Source organism: Dermacentor andersoni, chromosome 1 (assembly GCF_023375885.2).
Source record: "Dermacentor andersoni chromosome 1, qqDerAnde1_hic_scaffold, whole genome shotgun sequence".
NCBI lineage: Eukaryota > Metazoa > Arthropoda > Arachnida > Ixodida > Ixodidae > Dermacentor > Dermacentor andersoni.
In genome coordinates, this window is record NC_092814.1 from 375,178,137 (window position 1) to 375,205,350 (window position 27,214).

Genomic DNA, 27,214 nt, shown 5'->3' on the forward strand with positions numbered 1-27,214 from the left:
AGGTTTAGTAAAGACGTCGACGGTATCGCTATAAAAGGCAGAATAACGATGTTTAGCGCTTTTCACAAAAGCCGCAAATTCCTGCGTGGTTTAGCCACGCCCAGGGTAAAGTTGATCCTGGGGGTTGAGTCGATGCTGAGTGTTTGGATCTTTAAGGCCTCTCGGCGGAGGAACACACACCTTTGGCCTCGGCTGCACGTAGACGGCACCCGCCGACTGTAGTAGAAAGGACCCGACGTGGTTGGATAGTGGCGCTCGTGTTGGGCTGCAAAGCGCGAGGTCGCGGGATCAAATCCAGGCCACAAAGGCCGCATTTCGATGGGGGCGAAATTCGAAAACACCCATGTACATAGCATCTGGGGCACGTTAAAGACCTCTAGGTGGTCAAAATTTCCGCAGTCCCCCACTACGGCGTGCCTCATAATGAGATCGGGGGTTGGGCAAATAAATCCCATAATTAGTCTTTTTTTTTTGTGGTAGAAAGTGGTAGTTGTATTTTCTTGCACATCTGTTCAATCTTTGTCTATATTTAGTGCTTTGAGTCTCTTTATCCTCTATTTATTTGAAATACTTTTACTTGCGATTTTCGGGGTGACGCGCGTTAACAATGTGTGAAATAACCATCCTTAGCTATTCATATTATGTTATAGCAGTGGCGTACAGCTTGCGTTTGCAGGACGTGTCCTTTCCAAGTCCTGCAGCGTCCCTCCTTGGGCTCCATGGTACGTGGCTGGTGCTGCTACCAAACGTCGATGTATATTTTTGCAAATCTTCCTCCCCCCTACCCCCCCCCCCCCTGCCTGATCGGCCTCGGCAAAAAGCGCGCACCGAAGTCTACAAGTTTATTTGGCCGAAAAACTGAAAAATTTTCACGATTGCATCTAATACATTCGGCCAAAACAGAGAAGGCAGTGAGAACGATCTCAAGTTTTCTGGTTTTGAAATCACTAACTGAAGCTCCCGTCCGAGGTTATAAAGTCTTCAAGTTGTCGAGCAGGTGATCTTGAACTACGCGCTATGAAGCGACATGAAATGCTGCCTAATCTTGTCTTTTTCAGGCATGTTATAGTAATTATAGCCCCGTACCGTACCTTGAAATGCACCCGTGATGTGCCTTTCCATGATGATTTGATTGATCTGACGGGAGATATTACTACTAAAGGGTTGGAATCAGCAGAACGTGACCAGTATAAAGCGGGTCACATGAGGACCGATGGTAAAGAAATCCTAAGCAAGCATCTTATTCTGACATTCAGTTTAAGTGTGCTGCAAGGAACCATTTAGACAGCCTATGCGAAGATCAGGGTGAAGTTCAATTTTTTTTTCACCTCAAGTTCTTCATTGATTACATGAAGGTATGTACATTGGATGTAGTATAAAGGTGGGGCCCCATAACTGTCGTAGGAGTTGGGAAGGGGGACACCTATGTCGGGACATTATTACAAATCCCATCCTGTGCTACAAATGTCAAAGGTTAGGCCACAGTTTACGAAATTGCCGAAGTCAACTAAGCTGTACCAAATGTAGTGCGCCAGAATTAACGCCCCTCCGAATCATGCGAGGACACCTCACACTGCGTGAACTGTGACGGGGATCATGCTGCGTACTCACGGTAATGCAACAGCCTGAAAAAAAAAGGAAACACTGGAGATCGAAGTCAAAGTGATTTCGTTTAAGGATACACGAAAGGTGGTTGTCCATCCTGCCGAAAAGTAGCTTCGCCAAAGTAGCGCGTCAGAGAACTGCGCCACACTGGCTTTTGGCGGCTGTCCGGCCCACACGCAGCGAGCCAGCGGCACACCTATCCGCCCCCTGGGCGGCTGCAGCCGGCGGTGCTCCGGCGTCCCACAAGAAGGAGCCACCGAGCTTTTCACCAAACTGCTCGCAAGAGCGGATGTCCCGCACCTTGGAAGATGCTATGTACACAGCTCCTAAGCAGATGGCGTAGCTAGCGCTAAAGGAACAACGCAAGTGTCAGGACCGCGGCTAAAAAGAAAAAAAAATCCCAGATTACTTGTACCACAAAGCATCCTGTAAGCTAAATTTTTCCTCTAGGCACACAACGCTAACTTCTTTCCCAGTACTGACACATAAATCTTGCAATGGAACGTGCATGCTCTTCTCCACAATCTTCATGACGTAGAAGACCTCCTTCATAAATTCAGTTGAAAGGTGCTGTGGGTTCAGGAAACACACTTGAAATCAACATAGACAAATTTTCTAAGCAATAGGCCACTTTCGTCAAGGACCGCAACGCCGCTCTCGCCTCGTCATGTGCTGTGACCGTAATAGTCGATAAAGGTGTTGCCTGGCAGCACTTAAAACACAGAACTTCCCGTGAGGCAATCGCTGTCAGAACAGTCAAAATAAGTTCTTTTTACATCCCCCCCTCTTCCCCCCACTAAGAACCTTCCAGAGCTTTCGAGAGTGTCTGCGAGCCAGAAAGCTATTTGTCGAGTTCAGTTGTTTTCATCTATTTATGTGTATATCTCGGTGGAGGCGCCACGTGTTTGAAGGTTTGAAGGTTTTATTAAATAAATATTTCAGTATAGGAAAATATATGGTAAATATTAGCACAGAAGGAGGTCCCAGAGTCCCAGCCGAGGGAACCTCCTGTGGTATGTACAAAAAATAATCAAATACAGACAGGCAGTGGTGTTGCAGATCAGTGAAACAGTATTAGCAAAGATAAATTAAATGACGAGAATAGAGAATACATAACTTCATTAGAACATCATTATACAGAGAAATATACATAAAACGAATTAAGTACTAGACGGTTATACATAACGTAAAGTGTAAAAAGCTATGTAAAAAGCAAAGCGTGGTTCGTTGTCAATAAAGGTCATTTATAGCTAACAGGCTGTTGACCACAAGTGAATTTTCAATGCTTTTTGAAATGAGTGTTGTGAATGGACGCACTTGATGTTCATAAGAAATTAATTTCAAAACATATTCCGAAAAGAGCGCTGTCTGCTTGCCGTAATTTGTGCGTACTTTAGGTAATATATTATTTTCTTCCGAGAATCTTGTATTATTGCGGTTGTGTAGTTGGGGGGCAGAAATATTATTAATGACAGTACCTTGATTTCGGATGCAATAAACTTAAAGACCAAGTTTTAGCTGTAACGAGTCAGTGAGAGGAAGGATTTTTAGATATTGGTAAAGTGGGAGGGCAGATGCCAGGTGAGGACTAAATGTAATCAGGCGTGCTGCTTGGTTTTGTGAGTGATGAAGGCGTGACCTGTGTGTTTCATACGTGTTTCCTCATAAAGGGAGCCAATATATCAGGTGACTGTGTATAAATGCATAATATGGTGACCGTACGATATGCTGCTGAAAGTAATGTCGAGGTTTGATTAATACACCTAAACCAAAAGCATTTTTTTTTTAACAAGGAATATGGTATGTTTGTAAAATTTCAGACGCGAGTCAAGAACGTCGCCAAGAAATATGGTCGTATTGGATGGATAAATTATGTGGTTATCTAGATTAAGAGTCGGAACTAAAGAGGTTTGCTTATTATGCGTATGAAAAATCATGAAGCATTTCTTTGTGGCGTTTATTTGCAGCGCATTCTCAATGCACCAAGACGCGATTTTTCTGAGGTCTTTGTTTAGTCGTGTTGTTAAGTTATTAAGGACTTTATCTCCACCAAATATAGTTGTATCATCAGCGTAAAGTATGCATACTGAATTGTTAGGACCATTAGGCAAGTCATTAATATACAAAAGAAAAAGTAGAGGGCCTAAAATGGATCCTTGCGGAACACATTGATTAGTAGTTATTGGCTGCGATATGGCATCAGCGGATTGGACAACCTGGGTACGGTCAAGTAGATAACTCTGTAAAAGGGTTGGAGCAGGTCCAGTGATACCCAGTGATTCTAACTTAGAAAAAGTATGGTGTGGTTAATTGTATCAAATGCCCAAGTAAAATCAATAAATAACGCTGCGGCCCAGCACCCTTTGTCACTGAAGTATTTAATGTAGTGAGTGGATTTTATTAGAGCAAGTTCCGTGGAAACATTAGGGCGGAAACTGTCTTGATGTGGTGTCAAAAGGTTAAATTTTTCGAGGTACTGCATGAGGCAGTCAGCAAAAAGTTTTCGATTGGTTTACGAAAGAATGGTAGGATCGTTATCGGGCGATAGTTACCTAATACGCTTGGATCTCCTTTTTTATAAACAGGCACAACCTTTCCTTGTTTTAGTACGGAAGGAAAAATACTTCTGATAAATATATTATTCATAAGGGTAACAAGAACACCCGTTAGCTCATGAGCAACCAGTTTAATTTTAGATGGATGTATGAGGTCTAACCCTGGGCCAGTGAATTTTAGACACATAAAACACGAAAAACCTCCTCCGGTGACCTAGGTCGTAAATAAAATGATTGGGAGTAGCGAGCATAGTGCGATATATGAGTCGGTTGGTTTGAGGACACCATTGAAAAAAACTTGTTCAGTGCGTTAGCTCTACCAGGAGGGTTAGCGAGACGCCGGCCAGCATCATTTGCTACAGGTCGTTGTTTAGGCATGTTCAAACATTCTTTTATTAGTTCGCAATTTTTTCGATTATTGTTCCCATTTTTAATAATCTGATTTTGGTGCTAATCTCGTTTAGTGGTTTTTAAAATTCTACATAATGTATGAGAGTACTTTTGATGTGATTTTTCAAAGCCAGATTAAATGGTCACAATTTAACTTTCATATGTAGGTTATCCTTTTTACGAATGAAGCGCAGTAATTTGTTCGTAATCCATGGGTTTCTCCGGGCCGAGTACAGTTTGTAAGTAAAAGAAAATGACGAGCATGAGCTAATTGTGCCCGTTATTTTAGCACAAAAATTGTTAAAACTGCCTCAACATTCGGTGCATGAAGAAAGACATTCCAGTCCATGTGTGAAATCCTCTGTTGAAACAACTTGGCGTCCAAGAAATTCCTTTTGAAGTTTTTATTTTGCATTGATTGTGCGATTCAACCAACAAGAAAATAGGGTAATGGTCCGTGATATCAAAGCTAAGGACGCCAGCAATCTGAGGCGGAATGACGTTTGTTAGAACATGATCAATGAGAGTAACAGGGCTGTGTGACATGCAGCGTGTAGGCGATTGTAACTGTGATTCCATTTCATGGCCGACAAAGCAGTTTGCGTTTTCCGCGGAACAACTGTTCATGATATCAGTAATGTCTATGTTTATGTCATCAACGATAATTAAATTTCTGTTTTCACGATTCAGGCGGGTTAAAATGCTATCGAGTTCTGCGCAGAAAGTCATGTATGATGACGACGGGGAACAATAAATGGATGCAATGATAGTTGTTAGACGGAAAAGATGCGCGGTCGAACTCAACCCACACGAATTCAACTTTATCAAGGTTAAATGTAATGTCAGAGTGGCGTTTGTAGAAAAGCTGTTTAGAGATGAAAATGGCAGAACCGCCATGGCGGTCACTATTTCGGTGGTTGTATTCAGCATCATAACCCTGTATTTTAAATAGGTTATTATCCTGACGTGATAGCCATGTCTCCGAGAGACAGATAACCGAAAAATTATGAGCGGAAAAAGTTACAAAATTTATTACGTCATCCTTATGTTTAGGTAAGCTCCGCGTTTTAAGATGGATGACATACCTTTGTGATGCGGACGACTTACTGAGTAATTGTTTTAGTTTATCTACACTGTAATAAGTGTACGGTTGGCTATCTGAAAGATGATTGTTCATGTGAAAGATCATTGACACCCGAGATGCGATGCACGCGACTATCTTTGCACTTGAGAGCTTGAATTCTGCCGTTAGCAGTCCAGAGAAATGCCCAATGTTTCTCTCGTTTTAGCTCAAGTGCTGGAGCACAGAGTCTCTTGTTTTCAGCGGTCAAGTGTTCATTAATGTAGACCAGCTTTAGATTGTCATATTGTGTTGTGAAACCGATAGCGCCAGCCGTCAATCGCGCCTTTCTTGCCGCTGCAGCAAACTCGGTTTTCTTGGCACGCGAACAGAATCGGGCAATAATGCGCGGTCCTTCCTTCGCCGGAACACCGTGTATGATGTCAATGTCGGAATCAATGGCTGGACAGCCAACTTTTTCACCGATCTGCTTAAGGATTGCGGTGCAGCATTCGCCCTGTGTCGAAGGAATTCCTTTTATTTTTAAGTTGTTGTTGCGGGAGTACTGCTCGAGTTCTGCCACGCGCAGTGTTAGCTGCTGATTCGCCCAGGTCAACTTATTGTTATTTTTGGCAAGGGCGGCATGCTGACTTTTCATTTCCTCGTAAAGCTCATTGAACATGATTACGCTATTCCTCATTTTCTCAACCTCATTAGTCAAACTTTCAACAGATTTCGCAAGTTCTGCGTTCGTCGGCATCCTGAACTAGTTGTGACGTCAGCCTGCAGATAAAACACGAGCACACTTCTTTGGCTGTCATCCCGCACTTATCACAAAAGTCATGTGACTAGTGCTTCTGTATATATTGCACATCATCGGAATAAACGGGGCATTCCCTTTATCACCGCCCTACGATGCGTGTCTGACACTAGTACTTCACAATTACTAGCAAATGGCAGCACAGGCGCGGCAGGGAAATGCGCGTGCAGGAAAGGCTTCGGTGAGCCACAACCAACCTGCGTACAAACAAGAAGACGATGAGCTGCCAGAACACTGCCGCAACCCTGCTGCCGAGTGCTGGATGCCAAGAAGTTCCCATCTTTATAGCCGGCGACCGGGACGGAGGCTGGTGGCGCTGGGGTGGCAGCGCAGATTCGTTGCTCCGAGGCTTTGAATTTCGTGCTCCGCCAGGCTGGTCCGCCGCACGTCGATCACCGCTACGAACTGCGTACAAACAAGACGATGAGCTGCCGGAACACTGCCGCAACCCTGCTGCCGAGTGGCAGGAATACAATTTACCTTCCTACGCCACTGCTAGGAATGGTGATTTCAGCGGTGGCTGCATATAGGTAGCGTACCATCCTCCGGAACAACACCGACCACGACGATACTAGTGTCTACTCGCTGAGCACTGAAGACTTCTGCCATGATGAATCGACATTTGGGCAAGTTGGTACCAGTTGAACATCTTGAAGGGCAGCGCAAGACAGCAGAAACAAAAAGGCAGGAAACCGGGGGACTGAAGAAAAAAGACCACGCTTCATAGCTGAGTGTAGGAATAATCATCATCAGCCTATTTTATGTCCACTGCAGGACGAAGGCCTCTTACCCGCGATCTCCAATTACCCCTGTCCTGCGCCAGCCGATTGCAACTAGCAGCCGCAATTTCCTGATTTCGTCGCACCACCTAGTCTTCTGTCGTCCTCTACTGCGCTTCCCTTCTCTTGGTACGCATTCTGTCACCCTAATGGTCCAACGGTTATCTAATCAGCGCATTACATGACCTGCCCAGCGACATTTTTTCCTCTTAATGTCTATTAGAATATCGTCTATATCCGTTTGCTCTCTGATCCAAACCGCTCTCTTACTGTCTCTTAAAGTTATGCCTAGCATTCTTCGTTCCATCGCTCTTTACGTAGTCCTCAATTTGTTCTAAAGTTTCTTTCTCAGTCTCCAAGTCTCTGCCCCATATGTCAGCACTGGTAAAATGCCTTCCTTCCTTCCTTTTCAATGACCTTTTCAATGATAACGGTAAGCTTCCAGTCAGGAGCTCACAATGTCTGCCGTATGCGATCCAACCCATTTTTATTCTTCTGTAAATTTCTTTCTCATGGTCAGGGTTCCCTGTGATTAGTTGACCTAGGTAAACGCACGCCTTCACAGACTCTAGGGGCTGATTGGCGATCCTGAATTCTTGTTCCCTTGCCCGGTTGTTCGCCATTATCTTTGTCTTCTGCATATTAATCTTCAGCCCCACTCTTACACTCTTCCTGTTAAGGTCCTCAATAATTTGTTTTAACTCGTCTGCAGTGTTGTTGAATAGAACAATGTCATCGGCAAACCGAAGGTTGCTGCGGTATTCGCCGTCGATCCTTACTCCCAAACCATCCCAGTTTAATAGCTTGATTATTTCTTCGAAGCACGCAGTGAATAGCATTGAATAGCTTGTGTCTGCTTGTCTGACTCCTTTCTTTATAGGTATCTCCTCTTATAGGTATACAAGATATTTACGTAAGCGGTCTGTACTCCTTGATTACGCAATGCCTCTATGACTGCTGGTATCTCTAGTGAATGAAATGGTTTTTCGTAATCTTTGAAAGCCATATAAAGAGGCCTATTGTACTCTGCGGATTTCTCGATAACCTGATCAGTGACATGGATGTGATCCATTGCAGAGAATCCTTTCCTGAAGCCCGCCTGTTCGCTTGGTTTATTAAAGTTCAGTGTTCCCCTTATCCTATTGGAGATTATTTTGGTAAATATTTTATATAATACTAGGAGTAAGCTAATAGGCCTATAAAATTTTTCAGTTCTTTAATGCCTCCCTCTTTGTGGATTAGTTTAATGTTTGCATTATACCCATTTTCTGGGGCCCTTGTAGTTGATAGACATTTCGTATAGAGAGCCGCGTGTATTTTAAGAATTATGTCTCCTCCATCTCTGATTAAATCGACTGCTATTCCATCTTCTCCTGCTGCTTTTCCCCATTTCCTGTCTTGCGAGGCCCTTATGACCAAATCTATAGTGATAGGAGGAGTTTCTGTATCCTGTTCATTATCGTTCCGAATGGAGTTCTGAGTTCTCTGGGTACTGTACAGGTCACTACAGAATTATTCTGCTTCATTTATTATACCTTCGAGATTGCTCATGATATTACCCAGCTTATATTTAAGTACATACATCTTGGTTTGTCCTATGCCAAGTTTCCTTCTCACTGATTTCAGGCTGCGACCATTTTTGCGACTTCCTCGGTCTTTCTCACGTTATAATTTAGAATATCACATATTTACGCCTTGTTGATCAGTTTTGACAGTTCCGCGAACGAATTCTGTCTTATCTCTAGAGTTGGTTACTTTCATTCTTTGTCGTTTCTTTATTAGGTCCTTTGTTATTTGGAAGAGCTTTCCTACTGATTGCCTTGGTGCCTTGCCTCCCACTTTATTTGCTGCCTCAGAAGGCAGCCTCGTTAAGGTTCCATTCATTACCTCTTTGTCATCATCGTCATCTCTCTGTTCTAAGACTGCAAATTGGTTTGCAAATACCAGGCTAAATTTGTCTGCTTTTACCCTTACTGCCTTTAAGTTGGCCGGTTTCTTCTTGACCAATTCTTGACCAGCCCTCACTAACCTATGATCTCTGCTCTTTACCCTACCTATCTCTTCTACATCCTGCACTATGCTGGGATCGGCACAAAGTATGAAATCAAATTCATTCCTTGTTTCACCATTAGGGCTTTTCCGGGTCCACTTTCTGTTTCTACGCTTCCTGAAAAAGGTGTTCATTATTCTCAACTTATTCCTTTGTGCGAATTTTACCAGCACCTTTCCTCTAGCGTTTCTAGAATTGACGCCGTAGTTGCCAATTGCCTGTTCACCCGCCTGCTTTTTCCTCACTTTTGCATTGAGGTCACCCATTACTACTGTATATCGAGCTTGCACATTTCTTATCGCTAATTCAATATCTTCATAAAACTGATCTACTTACTCATCGTCGTAGGTGGATGTTGGAACGTAGGCTTGCACTTTTATTCTATACCTCTTACTAAGTTTGATAACGACTACGGCTACCCGCTCATTAATGCTGTAGAATTCATCAATGTTGCCCGCTATGTTCTTATCGATTAAGAATCCTACTCCGTATAGCTTCTTATCTGGCAGACCCCTATAGCAGAGGACAGGGATGTTATTCAGCAACGTATAAGCCTGACCAGTTCTAACCTCAATAAGCCCGATGATATCCCAAACAATGTCTGCTAGTTCCCCGAGCATTACTGCTAAGCTAGCCTCACTCGACAGAGTTCGGCAATTAAAGGTTGACAGGTTGAGTTTGCATGGGCGGCGTGTCCGGACACAGATTCTTAGCACCCTGTGCTGCGTTACAGGTCTGACCGCCGCCTTGGACAGGTGCTCCGCAGCTGCTGGGGACTGAGGGCCGTGTGTTAATTGTAGATATCATTGGGGAAGTTGTGGCCGAATACTGCACCAAGGAGGCCAGTTCCTGTTTTGGGGAGGGAGTGTCTTTGTTCAAGCTTAGTGGGCCTTCCTAATTTGGTTGAACCCTGATTAGTATAGCCCCACTCGCTCTCGGCATCTTTTCCCGGTGCCAGGCGCCACTCCAAGCTTGCAGATATAGTGCACTGGAGGATGTCATACGCAGATACGTAAACCATCGTAAAAAAAGAGGGGGGGGAGGCATTTGAGCTTCCGACTTCCGCAACCGAGCGTAAGACATAGCTCAGTACGATAATCCCACAGGCGGCTAGGCTACCTTGTCGCATAGAAGTGCGGCCCAGAGGGTCTTACGTGCCTAAGAGATCCGCTGATTTGTCCGCATTTTCCAGGCTTTGCTAATCGTCGTAAGTTGAACTGTATTGTATCAATTCTCTGTGGTCCTAACATCTTATTTCCTGAATCTCATGCACCCACGCGGTCTTGAACGAGTCTAGGTACACGATATATTTGAGAGCGATATAGAGACAGTGGTGCTACTGACCATTCTGAGTGTATGGATGTTGTGGGAAAATTGGGAGAGAAGCGCTCGAAGAGTAAGACTGTAAACGAATGTGTAGAGTATGCTATTAGTAAAAGCCTTCACATTTTGACCTCTGATAAGGAATGTTTTTTTGTTGTGGTGCCAGAGAGTATCTTCTGCAAAAAAGGGTTAGATGCAATAGGACAGAATTTCCGACCAGTAACTCTGAAGTCCGCTGAAGTTAAGGAGCGCGCACTGTGTCTCCTCAACAGCCACAACCTTGAGCAGCGAGCTTCATCAGTAAAAAAGGTAAACCGCGTAATATGCATATTTTCTTTGCTGCAAAGTCCCACAACCTTGACATGCATTTCGAGCAAGATCAGCGCTGTTCTGTGTGTTTACTGCCTCTTTGTCTTTGTTGTCTTGCGCTGCCCCTTCTACATATTCTCCGATGATGACTTCCAGCTTGTGAGAAGCCGCAAGGCGAAACGAATAAACACTAGGAGCTACCTGTCTTCAAGCACGACGACTGTAGCCCCCAACTCGGAATTCTGCACTCAGTGCGATTCTATTTGTACCAGAATTTGCTACCGACAACCCGAGGTGGTCAGAAGACAGTCTTTCTCAGTGCTCCTTGAACTAGTGTCACTAAATGAAGTCGCAGACGTCAGACTCAACACACAGGAAAATGTCTTGGCAATTGACGTTGTGCACGAGACCCGCTGATGACTTGAGCAAACTTACGAAACTTAGCGGCATGAACGAATGTACGAGCAATGTACGAGGATGTACGGCATGAATGTACGAGCGGACCGCTCGTACATTCCTCTGGACAGCGACACCACTACTGCTCTTATTACGTCATGGACGTCTGCATCTCCAGCGCTATCTCGCCGATTCTAGTGAAGCCAGCCATTGATGACTTCGCCATAACTCATGTGTCTCGGTTTGGCACATCCCACTGTGCGAAGGTAACTTTCAAGCGTAATTCTCTTCCCTCACATGTCAAGGTGGGCAACATTAAACACCCCGAACGACTATTTATCCAAAGGCCACTCCAATGTCTCAATTGCATGAGGCAGCGCCACGTGAGCACTGTGTGTGTTAAGAGGACCGTTTGCTTGTGTTACGCGCAGACCCAAGCTGGAAGCTCCTGCGTAGTCAGCTAGGGTTCTCAAATGCCACAACTGCAGTGGATCCCATGATGCCACCTTAAAGGACTGCCCCAAAATTACCACGAAAAGAGCAGTCTTGAAGCAGATGGTGAGAGAGCGTTCGTCTCGTCTGTAGGCTGTTGCAGCCGTTAGAAAGCGATGGTCCCGACCTTGTTGGGCTTGAAAGAACGCAGATGCCTCTGTGAAAAGCGCGCCGCATTTGACAACTCTTCCTCCTCTGCCCCTTAGGCCAGGCAGGGTCGAGCCCAACTTTGACAACAAGGTCGTGCCGGAGCACACCAATACTAAAGCTTGTCGCGCGTTACGAAAGCTACAGCCGCCACCACAGCCGAAGCCACAACCGATGCCATTGCTCAAGCCACAGTTGAAGACACAGAAGAAGGCACAGCCGGCACCCCATTCATGTCAAAGGATACAGCGTACCGCGGTAGAGTCCACAGCGCCGACTCCCGATAAATTGCCCGAAAAAGACCGGCAAGTGGTTGCGATGCTTCGGAACCTCATAAATACCGTTCGCGTACTCTTAGGCAAATTGCATACTCCGTCAGCGCGAAGTAGAGTGCAAGTTTTGTATACAGTTAATCCAGTGCTTACATGTCTCGACTCAGCCCCATGGCTCACCTGCAGCATGCTATTCTCGTAACGACCCCTGGCATTTGGGTCATCCCACATGTGTTCAACGCACTTCACCAGCTATGGGACTTTCGCGTCATGGCGCTTCGTTGCGCACAAAGTGATCACTTGCCACCTCTTTTCCTATTTCTACCGCCGTTACCCCTACACCCAGTGTAGGGTAGCAAACCGGACACTTGTCTTATTGACCTCCCTGCCTTCCCTCTCTTTGCTATCTTTCTCTCTCTCCAGAACATAATGTAAGAGCTTCGTCGATGAACTTCCTCAGTCATACATAATTGTTGGTGATTTAAAAGCACATAGCACACTATGCGGAGACTCAGTACGATGCGAGAGGGCGCACAACTGAAAACTTTCCCTTTTCCTGAGGTGCATGTGGGCTTAGTAAGAGCCAACGTACTACAGCGTAGCACGTAACACCTAATCTTCCATAGACAAGCATAGTGTCGAGTACACTCAGGCCCTACCTGGAGTGGTAGGTTCTTAAGAAGCCCCATTCCAAGCGACTGTTCCCAAATTATGTTAAACTTAGCAAAATAAGACAATATTCCTGCAACGTTTTCTGCTAAGAAAAGTCGATTTAGCCAACTATAAACCGTTCTGAGAGCTGATATATTTGGGTCGAGAGGACACTGCTGCTTTGAATATAAACGACGCTGGGGCATATCTAAAAGGCTTGATTATTTATTCTACTACAAAATGTATTAAACAAACTAACTGACTGCCTAAGAAACGTCGCATACGATGATGAAATTCAGAACGCCAGAAAGCGTGCAAAAATCAAATAAACGCTAAAGGATTGCTTTGAGCTTCTTTGTCCACCAAAAACATTGTTAAATTACACACAATTTAAGCCACAAGGCAGAGGAACACGTAGATGTGCAAAGACAGTGAGTTGTAATAGGTGCATTTTTTGTTGCCGACATTTCAGATTGAAAACCGTTACAAAAAGGCACAATATTTTATGGTCCTCCAAGTGCGGTTAGATCTCTGAGGCCCCTCCGTAAACGTAAAGATTCCGTACTAAATCATCTTTATACGCTCCTGTGGACCACTTACATACATAATCGTTATGCAATAATATTCTTGGTGCCACAGCGCACATGCATTGAGGGCAGTATGCTAGCAGACGAAAGAGCCACCTGCACAACAATAGTTTTAAATTCTTTCATAGCAGTCATCGGCATAGATTGGAAGCCCTTCCTTCGTAAAAAAAGCTAGGAGGCTATTATAGAGGCTGCCAATACCTCTAATAAATTCCATCTAGTCAAGCCACAGGCAGGCATTTCACCACTTATAATAATATCACGACAAACCGATGTCTCGTTCTGTCGAATTCTTATAGGGCACACATACTGCACAGCCGATTACTTACGCAGTGGTTGGGAACCTCCAACCAGTGGTAGATGTTATGAAAGGCTGACCGTCCTCGACGTCCTTGTGCAGTTTAACAAATCACAAGCCGAACGTTGCAAGCACTTTCCGCAAGCCTTTCGACATACTATCCCTCTATATCAGGCATTCTTGTAGGCCCAGCTGTTTTTTTTTCACACGAAGACGGTTTCAAATTGTCCAAATGGTGTTGTGTTAGATGTTATCAGCACAAGACTATCATAGCTCATCTTCCAACCAAAGGGTGCTGCTGCGATAGTAGTTTTGTAGAGTACATGGTCTCCTGGCCCTTGCGTTTCAGCGCCCTCACGAGGTGATAGTACTACTGACGCTAACTCATAGTATATGAGGTGTCTGTAAATATATATTTTGTAGTCATAGCAAACCTCACAACACAGTCTTTATTTTAGTGCCGATTTATTTCACGCACTTTCCTGCGACCAATTTTAGGCCCTTCTACAATCATGTTGCATCAACCTAACGCAATTCTTCTTTCCATCTCATTCAGAATTCACTGACGCCACTTGCATGGAACTATTTGGAGATATCTGGCCCGTTCTGCCCTAAACACCACACATCATCAAGTTCAGTGTTCATTTGTCAACTAAAGGGGCATGGTACATGGAAAACTTTATAGAAGCAGAGAGAAAATAACAGAAAGGAGAAGGTTGCCTAAGGATGGCGCCCTTGGTCTAGAGCTCCACTTGCGCGGGCTGCTCGCGGGCTTGATTAAGAATAGCCGTTTGCCCCTTCAGATTGCAGTGCGCGAGACGCGTCTCCCTAGGTAGCAAGAAGGTTGAGGTTAGTGTGAATGGGGAGTTCCCTGTGTGAGGGCGCCTCCCAAAGTCCTACGTGACATGTGACAGTGTCGGTCGATCTCCGCACTGGAGAAGCCGCCTATGCGATTTCACTCTGTCGGAGAAGAATAGCAGAAGTGTTGGCCTGAATTTGCCCGTCCGTTCCATGACTGCGTGCGAGTTTAGGGCGGGGGGAAGGGGAGCGAGTGTTCGTTTCCCGCTCCTCAAAGAACCCCCGCAGCGCGGAGTGACCGGGGATGGGTTGGTTACGGGGGATCGGAAAGTAGAGTCCCTAGCTCGGTTGTCTGCTTCTCGAGAGGCGCACTCTGTCGTCGTTGCCCTCCAGACTCTCATGCGCTGGACACCAGGTGATTCAGTGGAGCAGTCGGAGGGGTTTTCTGTGGATTGTTACTGCTGCATGCGGGCAGGACCCCTTACCGATCTCGTCTTGACTATGTTCACAAGGATCTGCCGGTCATAAGTTGTAACTGCAATCGTGTAGTCATTTCTTCCCGGGATGCAACTCGCGTCCGCCTGTTAGTTATTGCGATCATGCTCGTGTTACCGCCAGAGTGCTCAGAAACGCGCTCGTCTCCTTTCCGCGTGAGTTCCCCGTTGCATGTTCTTGGGGATGTGTGTGATGTAAATCTTGTTTCTGTTGGCTTTGTTCAGTATGTCTGTTCCGCCGCTGAAGTACTCGGGATTCAGTGGGTAGCCTCATCGTTACAGGACGAACCTGCCCTGCGCAGTGGTGATGAGTCGCTCCCGCTGTGCCATTCGTGCAACTGCTTCGTGTTCCTCCAAGCTATTGTGTATTCTCATCTTAGTGCGTCAGTCAGTGCTCGCTTGATCTGGGAGGCCGAGCACAGTTTTCTACGCTCCTCGCAGGATAATGTTTCCTTTGTGCGTCTCGCTCTTCCGCGTCCATTGGTATGGGAGGGCGTACGTTAGGCGACTGACAACAGAGGCTTCTGCCTAACCGAACCTTTTATACAGGTCAAAAGTTCAACTTCAAGTTCAAGTTTTGTTCATCAACGATGTCAGTTTTACAAGGAATTGTACACAAAATCAGTGTTACACAGGGAGCCCCAAATTTAGAAACTGTCAGGGGGACTCCCATACATGAACAAATTGAAAAAGTAAAATTAGATATAGATGAAGCTAGTGGACTTAATCCGAATGTTTATATTTCGACACCTTCTGTGTTGTGTGGTGTGGTCAAAAACAAAAAGGTCTCATTTGAGCATCTGAAAGACGTGACTGTGCGTGACGCACTGAAATTGTCGCATTTGATTGACTATATATGTTCTGCGTGATGCAGAAACAGACAACTAGCTGCTTTCGCGGTTTTACTTTACGGTCTGAACAATGGCTCGTTAACACGGAAAGTTGGGTGTTGTGAAACTGCATGCTTAGTTTCGCCGCAAAGTGGCGGAGAAAAGCAAGCTCTAGTGCGCATTTTCTAGATGCTACCAGATAGGTATTTAGAGGAATATTATCTTATATGTGATTTCTGACCATAGCACGACTCGACACAAAGTGGCGTCGCGTCAGTATAATGAAAACCTTTTGTCATAAGACCAACTGCTTAAGCCAATGTGGTTATAAGGCAACTAAAAAAACGTGCATTTCGTTGATAAATTGTGTTTTGTGCAGGAGAGTTGCCATAATTGTCTGTTCTTTCTACAAACCACCTGTCTGTGTTTGTGCACGTACCTCTATATTCAAGCTGTTTTCTAGGACATTACAGATTTTTTATTTAAAAAAACTAGGACCCTGAGTCACTTGTCGTCTACACACACGAGTTCTACGGCCAGGCGGAAATACTTCACCGCTCCTGAAGTTACTCTGAAAAGAATTATTACCAAAACTTATCAACTAACTTTTTATTAGTGCCTTAAGGGAAGTTTAAATGGTTACGTTGACGGTAGTTACGTTTTAATTCGCCCGCAGTTTTTAAATATATTCAAAATGGCACCTAATTTGAAATATTTATCATCGAATTTGAGCGGTACATCTAAGCAATATCAAAACCGACCACCGCGGAAGCGCAGTAAAAGCGGCCCCGCTTTAATACAAGATCGAAATGCCACGTGACGACAAACGCGAAGAAGTTTCAAACTGAACGCTTCGGCCAGTCGAGGCACTTACTGATACGGCACGCTTTGTCTGGTGTGCATGTACAGCTGCGTGTCGGGTCAGGATGTGCCGCAGACTGCTGTCATTCAAACTTCGTCACGCACATTTTAATGGGGCATTGCCTTCTGACTTGCAGCCTGACGCGTTGTCTCGATATTGCCTGGATTTGGCCTTCAATTTCTATGATGAATATCTCAAACTGTGCGCCATTTTCTGGATTTTTAAGATAGGCGTATGCCATGAATTTTGGCGCCGTACGAGATTTCCATGTAAACAACTGCGCTCAACTTAACAATAAAAAGTTTATTAGCACCTTTTGTTAGTTAGTCTTTCAGAGTACTTAAACAGTGGCAAAGCATTTCTGCCTCGCGGTAAACTCGTATGCGAAGATGACATGTGTCTCACGGTCATTGCTTCTTTATGAAAGATCTATTGTCTAAAAACACCCTATATACTATACATAAACATACATCAAGAGAGAACCCATCATGAGTTAAATTTCTGGTTACGCCATTGATAGCCGGGGCCTCCCTTCAGGTAAGCCTTGACAACGGAACCAGATGGGCTGGCTGCCAAGCGCACGTGGACTGCGATGCCACATTCCACTCAGCAAACCCGTACGAGCACCACGTATTTCTCAGGCTCTTCGGATTGCTACCCTACACGATGTACAGAGTGGGCGTCCGCGGCTGCAGCTATCGTGGATGTGGACCAGCCACCTGGGCGGACGTACGCACGGAGGTTTCAGGTAACTCGTACACTGCTTACAAGCGGCAAAGCAAGAGTTTGTCAGGGCATGTATTACTACGTGACCTGACTTTTTTTTTTGTCACAACACTAAAAATATGGCAGAACGAGTTTGACGATAACTGTCGACGGTAATGCTTTAGTATTGAATTAGTATAGCAGCTTATGGTATTGTCGCCATCTTAACGAATAAAGTGCGAGTCGTGTACTGAATAGTGCGTCCTGTTTCTTGCTTCATGCTGATGAGTTATTGGCTTCCCCTTCGAAACGGGCCGTTCACAGTCATTTAACCTGCTCGAGTAAATCATGTATGCTACACATGTTTTGGATTCAAGTGCTTTTGTATCATCATCATCATCAGCCTATTTTATGTCCACTGCAAGACGAAGGCCTGTCCCTGCGATCTCCAATTACCCCTGTCCAGCACCAACCGGTTCCAAGTAGCGCCTGTGGATTTCTTAATTTCATCACCCCACCTGGTCTTCTGCCGTCCTCGACTGCGCTTCCCTTCTATTGGCACATATTCTGTAACCCTAATGGTGCATCGCTTATCTAGCCTACGCATTACATTACCTGCCCAGCTACGTTTCTTTCTCTTAATGTCAATTAGAATATCGGCCATCCGTATTTGCTCTCTGATCGACACCGCTCTCTTCCTGTCTCTTAACGTTACGCCTAACATTCTTCGTGATATAGCACTTTGCGCGGTCCTTAACTTGTTTTCCAGATTCTTTGTCAGTCTCCAAGTTTCTGCCCCATCTGGCAGCACCGGTAGAATGCATCGATTGTACACGTTTCTTTTAACGATAATGGTAAGCTTCCAGCCACGATCTGGCAATGTCTGCCGAATGCATACAAACCAATTTTTATTCTTTTGTAAATTTCTGTCTCATGATCAGGGTCCCCTGTGAGTAATTAACCTAGGTAACCGTGCTCCTTCCCAGACTCTAGAGGCTGACTCACGATCCCGAACTCTTGTTCCCGTGCGCGACTATTGATAATAAGCTTTGTCTTCTGCATAATAGTATTCAACCCAACTCTTATACACTGTCTGTTCAGGCCCTCAATCATTTGTTGTAACTCGTCCCCAGTGTTGATAAGCAGGACAATGTCATCTGCAAATCTAAGGCTGCTGAGATATTCGCCGTTGATCGTTATTCCTAAGCCTTCGCAGTTTAATAACTTAAATACTTCTTCCAAGCATGCGGTAAATAGCATTGGAGAGATTGCGTCTCCTTGTCTGACCCCTTTCATTATAGGTTTCTTCCTACTTGTGAAAAATTAAGATAGCTCTGGAATCTCCGTAGATACTTTCCAAGATATTTGCGTAAACGTTCTGTACTCCTTGCTTACATAATGCCTCTATGACTGCTGGTGCCTCGACTGAATGTAATGTCTTTTCGTAATATATGAAAGCCGTATAGAAAGGCTGATTGTACTCTGGGGATTGCTCGATTACCTTGTTGATGACATGGATGCGATCCATTGTAGAGTATTGCTTCCTGAAACCTTCCTGTTCTCTTGGTTGGCTAAAGTCCAGTTTTCCTCTTGTTCTATTGGAGATTAAATAGTTGGATATTTTATATAATATTGGAAGTAAGCTAATGGGCCTATAATTTTTCAATTCTTTAACGTCTACCTTTTCTTCGATTAGCATAATGTTGGCATTCTTCGAGTTCTCTTGGACCCGTGAAGTCGATAAAAAGTTGGTATAAAGGACCGCTAGTGTTTCAAGGATGTTGTGTCTAACATATTTTATTACATCGACTGGTAGTCCATCTTCTCCTGCCGATTTTGCCCCTTTTCATGTCTTGCAAGGCCCTTCTAACTTCATGGCTAGGTATAGAAGGAGCCTCTCTAACCTGTTCATTACTACTGTGAATGAAGGTATCGTTTCTGCTTTAGGTGCTGTACAGTTCCGTATAGAATTATTCCGCTGCTTTTACTATATCTTCGAGATTGCTGATTATATTGCCTTATCTATGTTTCAGTGCGTACGTCTTGGTTTGTCCGATGCCTAGTTTCCTTCTCTCTATTTTCAGGCTGCGTCCATTTTTTAGTGCTTCCTCAATCTTTCTCACGTTATAATTTGAAATATCCCTTATTTTCTCCTTGTTCATTAGTTTTGACAGTTCCGCGAATGCTGTCTGATCTCTTGAGTTGGACACTTTCATTCTTTGTCGTTTCTTTATTAGGTCCATTGTTACTTGGGAGAGCTTACCAACTGGTTGCCTTGGGGCCTTACCTCCCACTTGAATTGCTGCTTCTGAAGGCACCCTACTTATGGTTTCATTCATTGCCTCCATGTAATCTTCATCTCAATGCAAATCTGTTTGAAAGTGCTAACCTGAATTGGTCTGCTTTTACCCTTACTGCGTCTAGGTTGGCGTGTTTCTTCTTGACCAGTTTTATTCTTTCCCTCTTCAAATTGAGGTAAATCCTAGCCCTCACTAACATATGATCACTGCACTTTACCCTACCTAACACTTTTCAATGCTGCACTAAGTTGGGATAGGCAGAAAGTATGAGATCAATTTCATTTCTTGTTTCACTATTATGGCTTTTCCAGGTCCATTTTTTGTTAAAACGCTTCCTGAAGAAGGTGTTCATTATTCGAAGCTTATTCCTTTCTGCGAACTCTACCAACATCTCTCCTCGCGTGTTCCTAGAATCCACGATGTAGTTGCCAATTTCTTGTTCACCAGCCTGCTTTTCCCCACTTTTGCATTGAAGTCACCCATGACTACAGTATACTGAGTTTGCACTTTTCGCATCGCTAATTCAACAACTTCATAAAACTGCGCTATTTATTCATCATCTTGACTGGAGATTAGAGCATAAGTTTATGCTACCTTTATTTTAGGCCTCCTATTTAGATTTATTATGACTACTGCTGTCCTCTCATTATTGTTGTAGATTTCGGCAATGTTGCCCGCTATACCGTTATGGATTAGGAATCCTACTCCGAACTGCTTCTTATCTGGTAGTCCTCTATAGCAGAGGACGTGGCCATTTTTCAGCACTCTATTAGCTTCACCAGTTCTAACCTCACTAAGGCAAATGGTATCGCAAACAATGCCTGATAGTTCCTTGAAGAGTCCTGCTAGGCTAACTTCACTCGAAAGGGTTGATGTGTTAAACGTTGCAAGGGTCAATTTCCATTGGCGGCCTGTCCGGGTGCAGAGATTCTTAGCACCCTCTGCTGCATTACAGGTCTGACCGCCGCCCTGGTCAGGTGCTCCGCAGCTGCTGGGAACTGAGGGCCATTGGGTAATTGAGTGAGTAATTTGGGGAGGCAGTGGCCGAATACTGCACCAGGGAGGCCAATTCCTGCTCCGGTGAGGGAGTGTCTCGTTGAAGCTTAGTGGGTCTTCGTAATTTGGTTATGCCTGGATTAGTATAGCCCCACTTGGTCTCGGCGTGTTCGCTGGTGTCAGGCGCCATTCCAAGCCTTTATACACCTCCTTAATATTTTTTCTCTTCCTCAAAACTTCTCCGTCTACCTTGCGTAGCTACGTATGTCTATAACAGATCCAGTCATATTAATCGGTTCCATGCTTTTCTCCCACTAACAATCTTAGCGACTTTCGCGTATTTAGATTGCTGACCGGCTGATTCTTCCGTTCATTTTAAATCCAAGCGCTTCTGCAAGGTGTGCGTTACCGACGGGTCTCACTGGGTGAATGCCTTCGCATTCCTTTAGGATGTGCTGAGTGGTATGTATTTTCGCTGGAGCATGCACATGCCTCACGGCGTTCTGAGCATTTGTTCCAGTATGTTTTTGTCTTTAGGCAACCAGCTAGAGCCTCAAATAGCAAGGCACCGTCCTTTGTGTTATCGTAGAGATTATCCCTTCTAATTTATATCTTCCCTTTCTTGTAAATCTACATGGCATTTTTTGTTTGCGTTGTTTGCATCGAATTCACTGTGCCTGTTTTTCACACTTTCTTTTTCACTTTCCGGTGGTCTATTTACACATTAAATTACCCTGTACTTGGTTGCCAATTATCTTGACTTCTTCCTCAGCTGAGTGCCCACGACTTGCAGGTCAGATAGATACTTATGCGATTTTGCAGTCCACCTATTTTTATCCATGTTGCTAAGTCTTTCTTTAAAACAAATTTTCCTCTGCGGCTCTCTGACTTCAAAACGGGCCCAACCCATGTCATCTTGTGCTGCCTCATTTGCGGTTTTACCGTCATCTCCCAAAGCCAACCGGCCTTCCGATCTTTGGCTAACTTCCAACCCCGACAAGATATCCGATTTTAAGCACAGAATGACATTTACAAACGTTACATCTGGCACCATTAATCGTTACCTAAGAAAAGTCGACTTCTATATTAAATATCAGTGCACGGTAGTAATTACGCGTGCCGTCAATCACTCCACGTTGGACACCGGCTTCCATATAGTGCCAGACGTTTTCTATTTTCGCGAAATGTGGCGTGAAGCGCTGCGGCCTTTCCATTGCAACAGGACACATGCGTGGTCGCCGCACACCGTTTTGTCATACGGAAACTTTGTTGTTATGGAAGGGCTGTGCGATGAGTCTATTTGCTCACTGCTATTTATGCTTGCCAAGCCTTCTGGCGCTTCTAATATGAAGCTTGCGCTGCTCACAGATGTTCTATCTTAGAGCAAATGAGAAAGAGGTCCACGACTGTAGTCACGCATCGCATCTCGATATTAGAGCCGCAAGCTTCGAACATTATTTCATAAAACGTAAAATGAAAACATGTAAACCACACGCATATGATAATAAGGAGCGCGCAATGTCGCTATTCTTTGACACTTCGACCGCTCAGAGCGCAGCTGAAGGTGCCGACAACAATCCGTGAGCTCTTTTCGTTCGCCCAACACAAACACCACTTTAATAATTGCGACAATGGAAGTCGTGAGATGTTGGGTTCTCAGAGTTTTTTTTTTTTTCAAAACAAAGCTTCTTTTGGAAACGAACAGCACATGCTCATCAAGAAAATGAGCGTCATCCCCAATCTAAGCTTTTTTTGTTTCTTACGGATTATCAGCATTACCGATCGCTCCAATTTTGAACGAAGGCGACAGGGTGAAAGAAAATATATGCACATATAAGAGGCATGCACAGGACGGTGCAAAGGTATCTACAGTGAATAATGCAGATGTCGCTTTAAAAATGAGGCAAGAAAATGAAAACAAAGTGAGTAACGACAAAATTACACTATATTCAACAAACCCGCACCCCCCTCCCCGAACATTAACACAAATAAACACCCATAGGATGAGTTCACCACTGAATAACTCAAAACTAGCTTAGTAATCATTTTATAACAAAGTGTTAGTTGTCTAAACAAAACAATAACGCCATCATATTTGTGGTTCTTCGAAGAGGTGAATTATTGGTGTCAACGTCACCTTGCAGACCTGCCTTTTCTGAAGTTCATTCTCAGGCTTTAGTAACGTCATTATAACCAGCTTGAAATGCATAGTACGGCGGTGTCAGCTACGCCTGAGCAGACTTTGCCGAAGAAGAATCGGCACTGGAGGCAGGGAAATGTAAAATAACTGTCGGCAGTATTAGAGTGAGAGCTATTAAGTGGCGGTGATTGGTTCAACAGCTCATACTGTATCCAGTACCAAAGCTAAATGTATAGCAGTGTGGGACCACCGGGACGCAGTCTGTTTTCAGTCACTGAAGTCGCGAGATTAAGTCAGTTGGTTGACTTCTGTGAGTGCCAAGTGGCAATGGGACTTTAACCATTTTCCGCCTCGCCACATCCCCTCACACACCGCGAGCACAGGACATTACTCTAGCCATGTTCAAATCAGACAAGTCGCTGTGAAAGCAAAAAGTTTGTTCTGGGCGCTGCCCGAACACACCACTCAGACACGAAAATTGTACGTGGGTACGTGGCCCGTTTTAAGCGTGTCCTATTTACGTTGAAGTAATTCTACGAATGGAGAGTCCTCTTCAATTTAATGCTAAATCAGCCGACGTTCACTTGTGTCTAGATAATTTTTCACATTTAGCGACATAAGCACCTGATAACTCTAGTCGGTCCAATTTAAAGCATTTGCATGCTTGGCCTATCCGTACTGTCATAATATATATATATATATATATATATATATATATATATATATATATATATATATATATATATATATATTATATATATATATATAGTTGAAGAAACAAAGGTGCACACTTACGAAAATTGCATCGTTAATGTGTTGAACATTTCAGCCGTGGCGCGGCCTTCGCCAGAGTAAACGGTTTATTATGACGAAGGCCGTGCCATGGCCGCAACGTTAAAAATATTCAAGATGCAATTTTCGTAAGTGTGCACCTTCATTTCTTCAGCTACCTATGCATGGGCCTACAGAACTTTTCAATAAATTATGTATATATATATATATATATATATATATATATATATATATATATATATATATATATATATATATATATATATATATATATATATATATATATATATATATATATATATAAGATCGCGCGTTTTGTTAGTGCGTCAACGCACATATACAAGTGAATTAATTCAGTTGTTCATGTATGTTTCACATTGTCAGTATTGTCCACCAACTGTATTCAGCCGCTTTCACCGTCGAAAGATTGAGGGAGTTTTATGTCTTCTGTTCACAACGCCCTCATAAACATTCACCTAAAAACACTGAAGCTCGCATGAACTTGCAGAACCAAGTGAGCCATTGGGACTGAAAACAACTCGCTTGGATGACGGCGGTGTTCGCCTCGACTGGAGCCCGCCTTTGGTGCCTGCTGGATTGCCCTCTGGTTACGTTGTCACATGGGATTGCAGTAATGGCGCACGTGACCACATGACGGCCTCACTGCCAGGAACTAATTTAACAATAACAGGTGAAAATTCATAGCTTACCGCCCAAATCTTTGCAGAAATCTCTAGGGGACTGATGTTCCTGGTTCAGTCGTATTCAAAGGGGACTTTCACTGCATGCGTACCTCACAACGCTTTACAACGATGCACCAATGATTTGTTGCTAACGCCCTCAAGCCTACAGTGCACTGTTATATTATGATTAGCAGGCGCTCTAGCTGTGATTTATTTATATTATTTGGCATAACATCTATACGGCGCCGGACAGGCTTCGCACGTCTTGACAATATATTCACGAATAATTGTGCAGAGCATGGGCATTCTGTAACAGAGTCGTCCGAGCGGGTTCCTACGCAATAGGCGCACGCGAATCAAAGACGATACGCATGTGCCAACCTGTTCGCGAAGAGAAGGCTACGGTATAAGTGAAAGCAGACGCGGTGAAAAGAAATCTATCCGACTAAGAATCAGGCGCTATGTGGACGTTTCACTGAGGAATATCTCCAGCAGCAGCTGAACTTCACTTAAAGAATATAAACACAGCATCTGACTTCCATTAGTAAGGGTGGCTGAACGGGCAAGTTAGTAATGTTGCATCTTTCGTTAGCAGCGCGAGAATCTAATGGGAAGTAAGAGAACTGACTGTAAAAGCACTCTCTCCTGCCCCTTCTCTTACTTCCTATGCACACCGTCGCACTGCACACGAAAGATGAAAAACGAGAGGTATGAATAATCCGTCCTTTCTAAGTGCACCATCAGCATAACTTCAAATGCGAACCTTATAAGAGCGACACATCAGTCACAGGCCCCAATACTGTATGCTTTAAGTCACTTTATAAAATTAAATGTCCGCGTAAAATGCGTACAATGGTTTATTGTCTTGACTAGACGTGTACATTTCTAAAAGCAAGTGCACAAAGCTTTCTTTTGCTTTAAACGAAATATTGTGTTTTACGTGCCAAAAACATTTTCTGATTATGCGGCACGCCGTAGTGGGGGACTCCGGAAATTTCGACCACCTGAGGTTCTTTGACGTGTACCTAAAACTGAGTACACGGGTTTTGGCGCATTTCGCTCCGCTCGAAATCCGGCCGCCGTGAGCAGGACTCGACCCCGCGACCTCGTGCCTAACAGCCCAACACCATAGCCGCTAAGCAAACACGTTGGGCTTTATTCTGCTTTCTTGACTTTAATCTGTTAAATGGTGGTCCGGCGGAGTTACTGGAGAAATTACTCTAATGACCTATTACTAATTTGCCAAATGCACAAGCAGTGTTGCCCTGCTGCTTCGTCCCATGTGAAGCGGCTTACTGCAAAGAAGGCAAAATGCAGCTTAAGTTTTTCATAATCTAGCAGTCGTAAATGTCGACGGAATGTTCAAAATGCGCAGCACATATTCTTTCCACAGCATGAGTGACAGTGCACCATTAATGCATCTCGTGGATGGAAAATCTTTTTTCCTAATAACATGTTTACATTGTGCGTTTACCCTAGGGCGGCGTTTGGCAGAAGGGACGTGCAGCTTCTCCGTTGCGGCCTACAACAACCTCGAGAACAGCAACACCGTGGTTGGAAAAGCTTCTCAAGTATTTCTGCCTTAGAACCTTACGCAGCAGGATGCCAAGCACTCGGATAATGTTTGCCACCACTGTGCAGTCTGCGCTCCGTGTTCATATCTGTGTCTGTGCTCTCTGTGTCATAGAAACCTGTCCATACCATGGCGAAAAAAAAAAATAAAGCTCAAGAACGTTAATTACACCCAGCTATTCAATAATGCAAAATGATAGAAAGTTGGGCGAGTTGGTACGGTAACATGATCTTGAATTGTAGCGCGAACTGACACAGGCAGAGACTAGATGCTGTCTGCTTCTTGTCTCTGTCTGTGTCACTTCGCGCTAAAATTCAAGATCGTATTCAATAAAGTGCTCGTGAATACTAGTTCGATACCTTATAAACCTCTGATGTGCCTCATTTGTGTGCCGCGTAGTAGTCACGGTAACAAAAACAGTAGCAATACTGCGATTGATGAATCTAACTTTTATTTGGCGAGCCTGTGATCACAAGAACAGGCTACGCTTAAAGCACAACGATAGCGGTGAACCCAGTCGGCGATCATCGAAGTCGGATCGGCCGGTCAAGCGCGCCGGCTTTTATACATGAGCCAAGAAGTTTCCAGAGTAATCGCCGGTGCCCGCGTGTCTTCCAGAAAATTCTAGACAACTCGTGTCGCGCATGCAATCAGATTACACAAGCTTCGGTGACAAGAAACCGCAGAAAGAACCATCAATAACATTATAGAAACTTCCGATACATGTGGGCGCGTCCCGCGCTGAGTGATAACATTTGTTACACGGTGAAAAGCGGTCACTCGAAAAGGTGAATAATAACACGTGTCACTTCCTTCTTCCCTGAACGTGACATCAACCCTCCGCGGTAGCTCACTGGCCATGGCATTGCGGTGCTGTGCACGAGGTCGTGGGTTGGAGCCCGGCCAAGACGGCCGCATGCCGATGGGGGCTGAATACAAAACACTGGCGCACTGCGCTTTGGATGCACGTTGAAGGAACGCAGGTGGCCCAAATTAACTCGGAATTCTCTACTAGAGCACTGCACGGGCTCTGGTTGGCCAAAAAGCACGGGACCGGGCAGACTCGTAGGATGGGCTCGAACCTAGCAGCTTCGAGATCGGGTGTGGCCCAGGCCTGAGTAAAGTCCGTATTAGACCTGGGCCTTTTATTTGCAACTCCGCAAAACTGAAGACTGCAGTCCTAATAAAATATTATGTCATTTGTGATAGCCACGTTCCGGGAAATTCACGGCAGGCCGGCCGCTACACAGCAGCGATAGGCTGCGCACATTAGTTCGTAGATTTGGCCACTGCTAGCGGCATGGAGG

At 44.5% G+C, this 27,214-nt stretch overlaps 1 protein-coding gene across 1 annotated transcript in view; it reads left to right on the forward strand.

The window, feature by feature from the left end:
* Positions 1 to 26,094, forward strand: part of LOC126518567 (tyrosine-protein phosphatase Lar-like) — a 111,605-nt gene extending 85,511 nt beyond the window's left edge. Inside the window, exons 7-9 of the mRNA XM_050168342.3 lie at positions 17,256 to 17,466; positions 24,160 to 24,342; positions 25,814 to 26,094. Of these exons, the coding sequence (XP_050024299.3) occupies positions 17,256 to 17,466; positions 24,160 to 24,342; positions 25,814 to 25,920 (501 nt within the window). The 3' untranslated portion in view covers positions 25,921 to 26,094. The remainder of the gene's footprint in view (positions 1 to 17,255; positions 17,467 to 24,159; positions 24,343 to 25,813) is intronic.
* Positions 26,095 to 27,214: the final 1,120 nt, after the last annotated feature.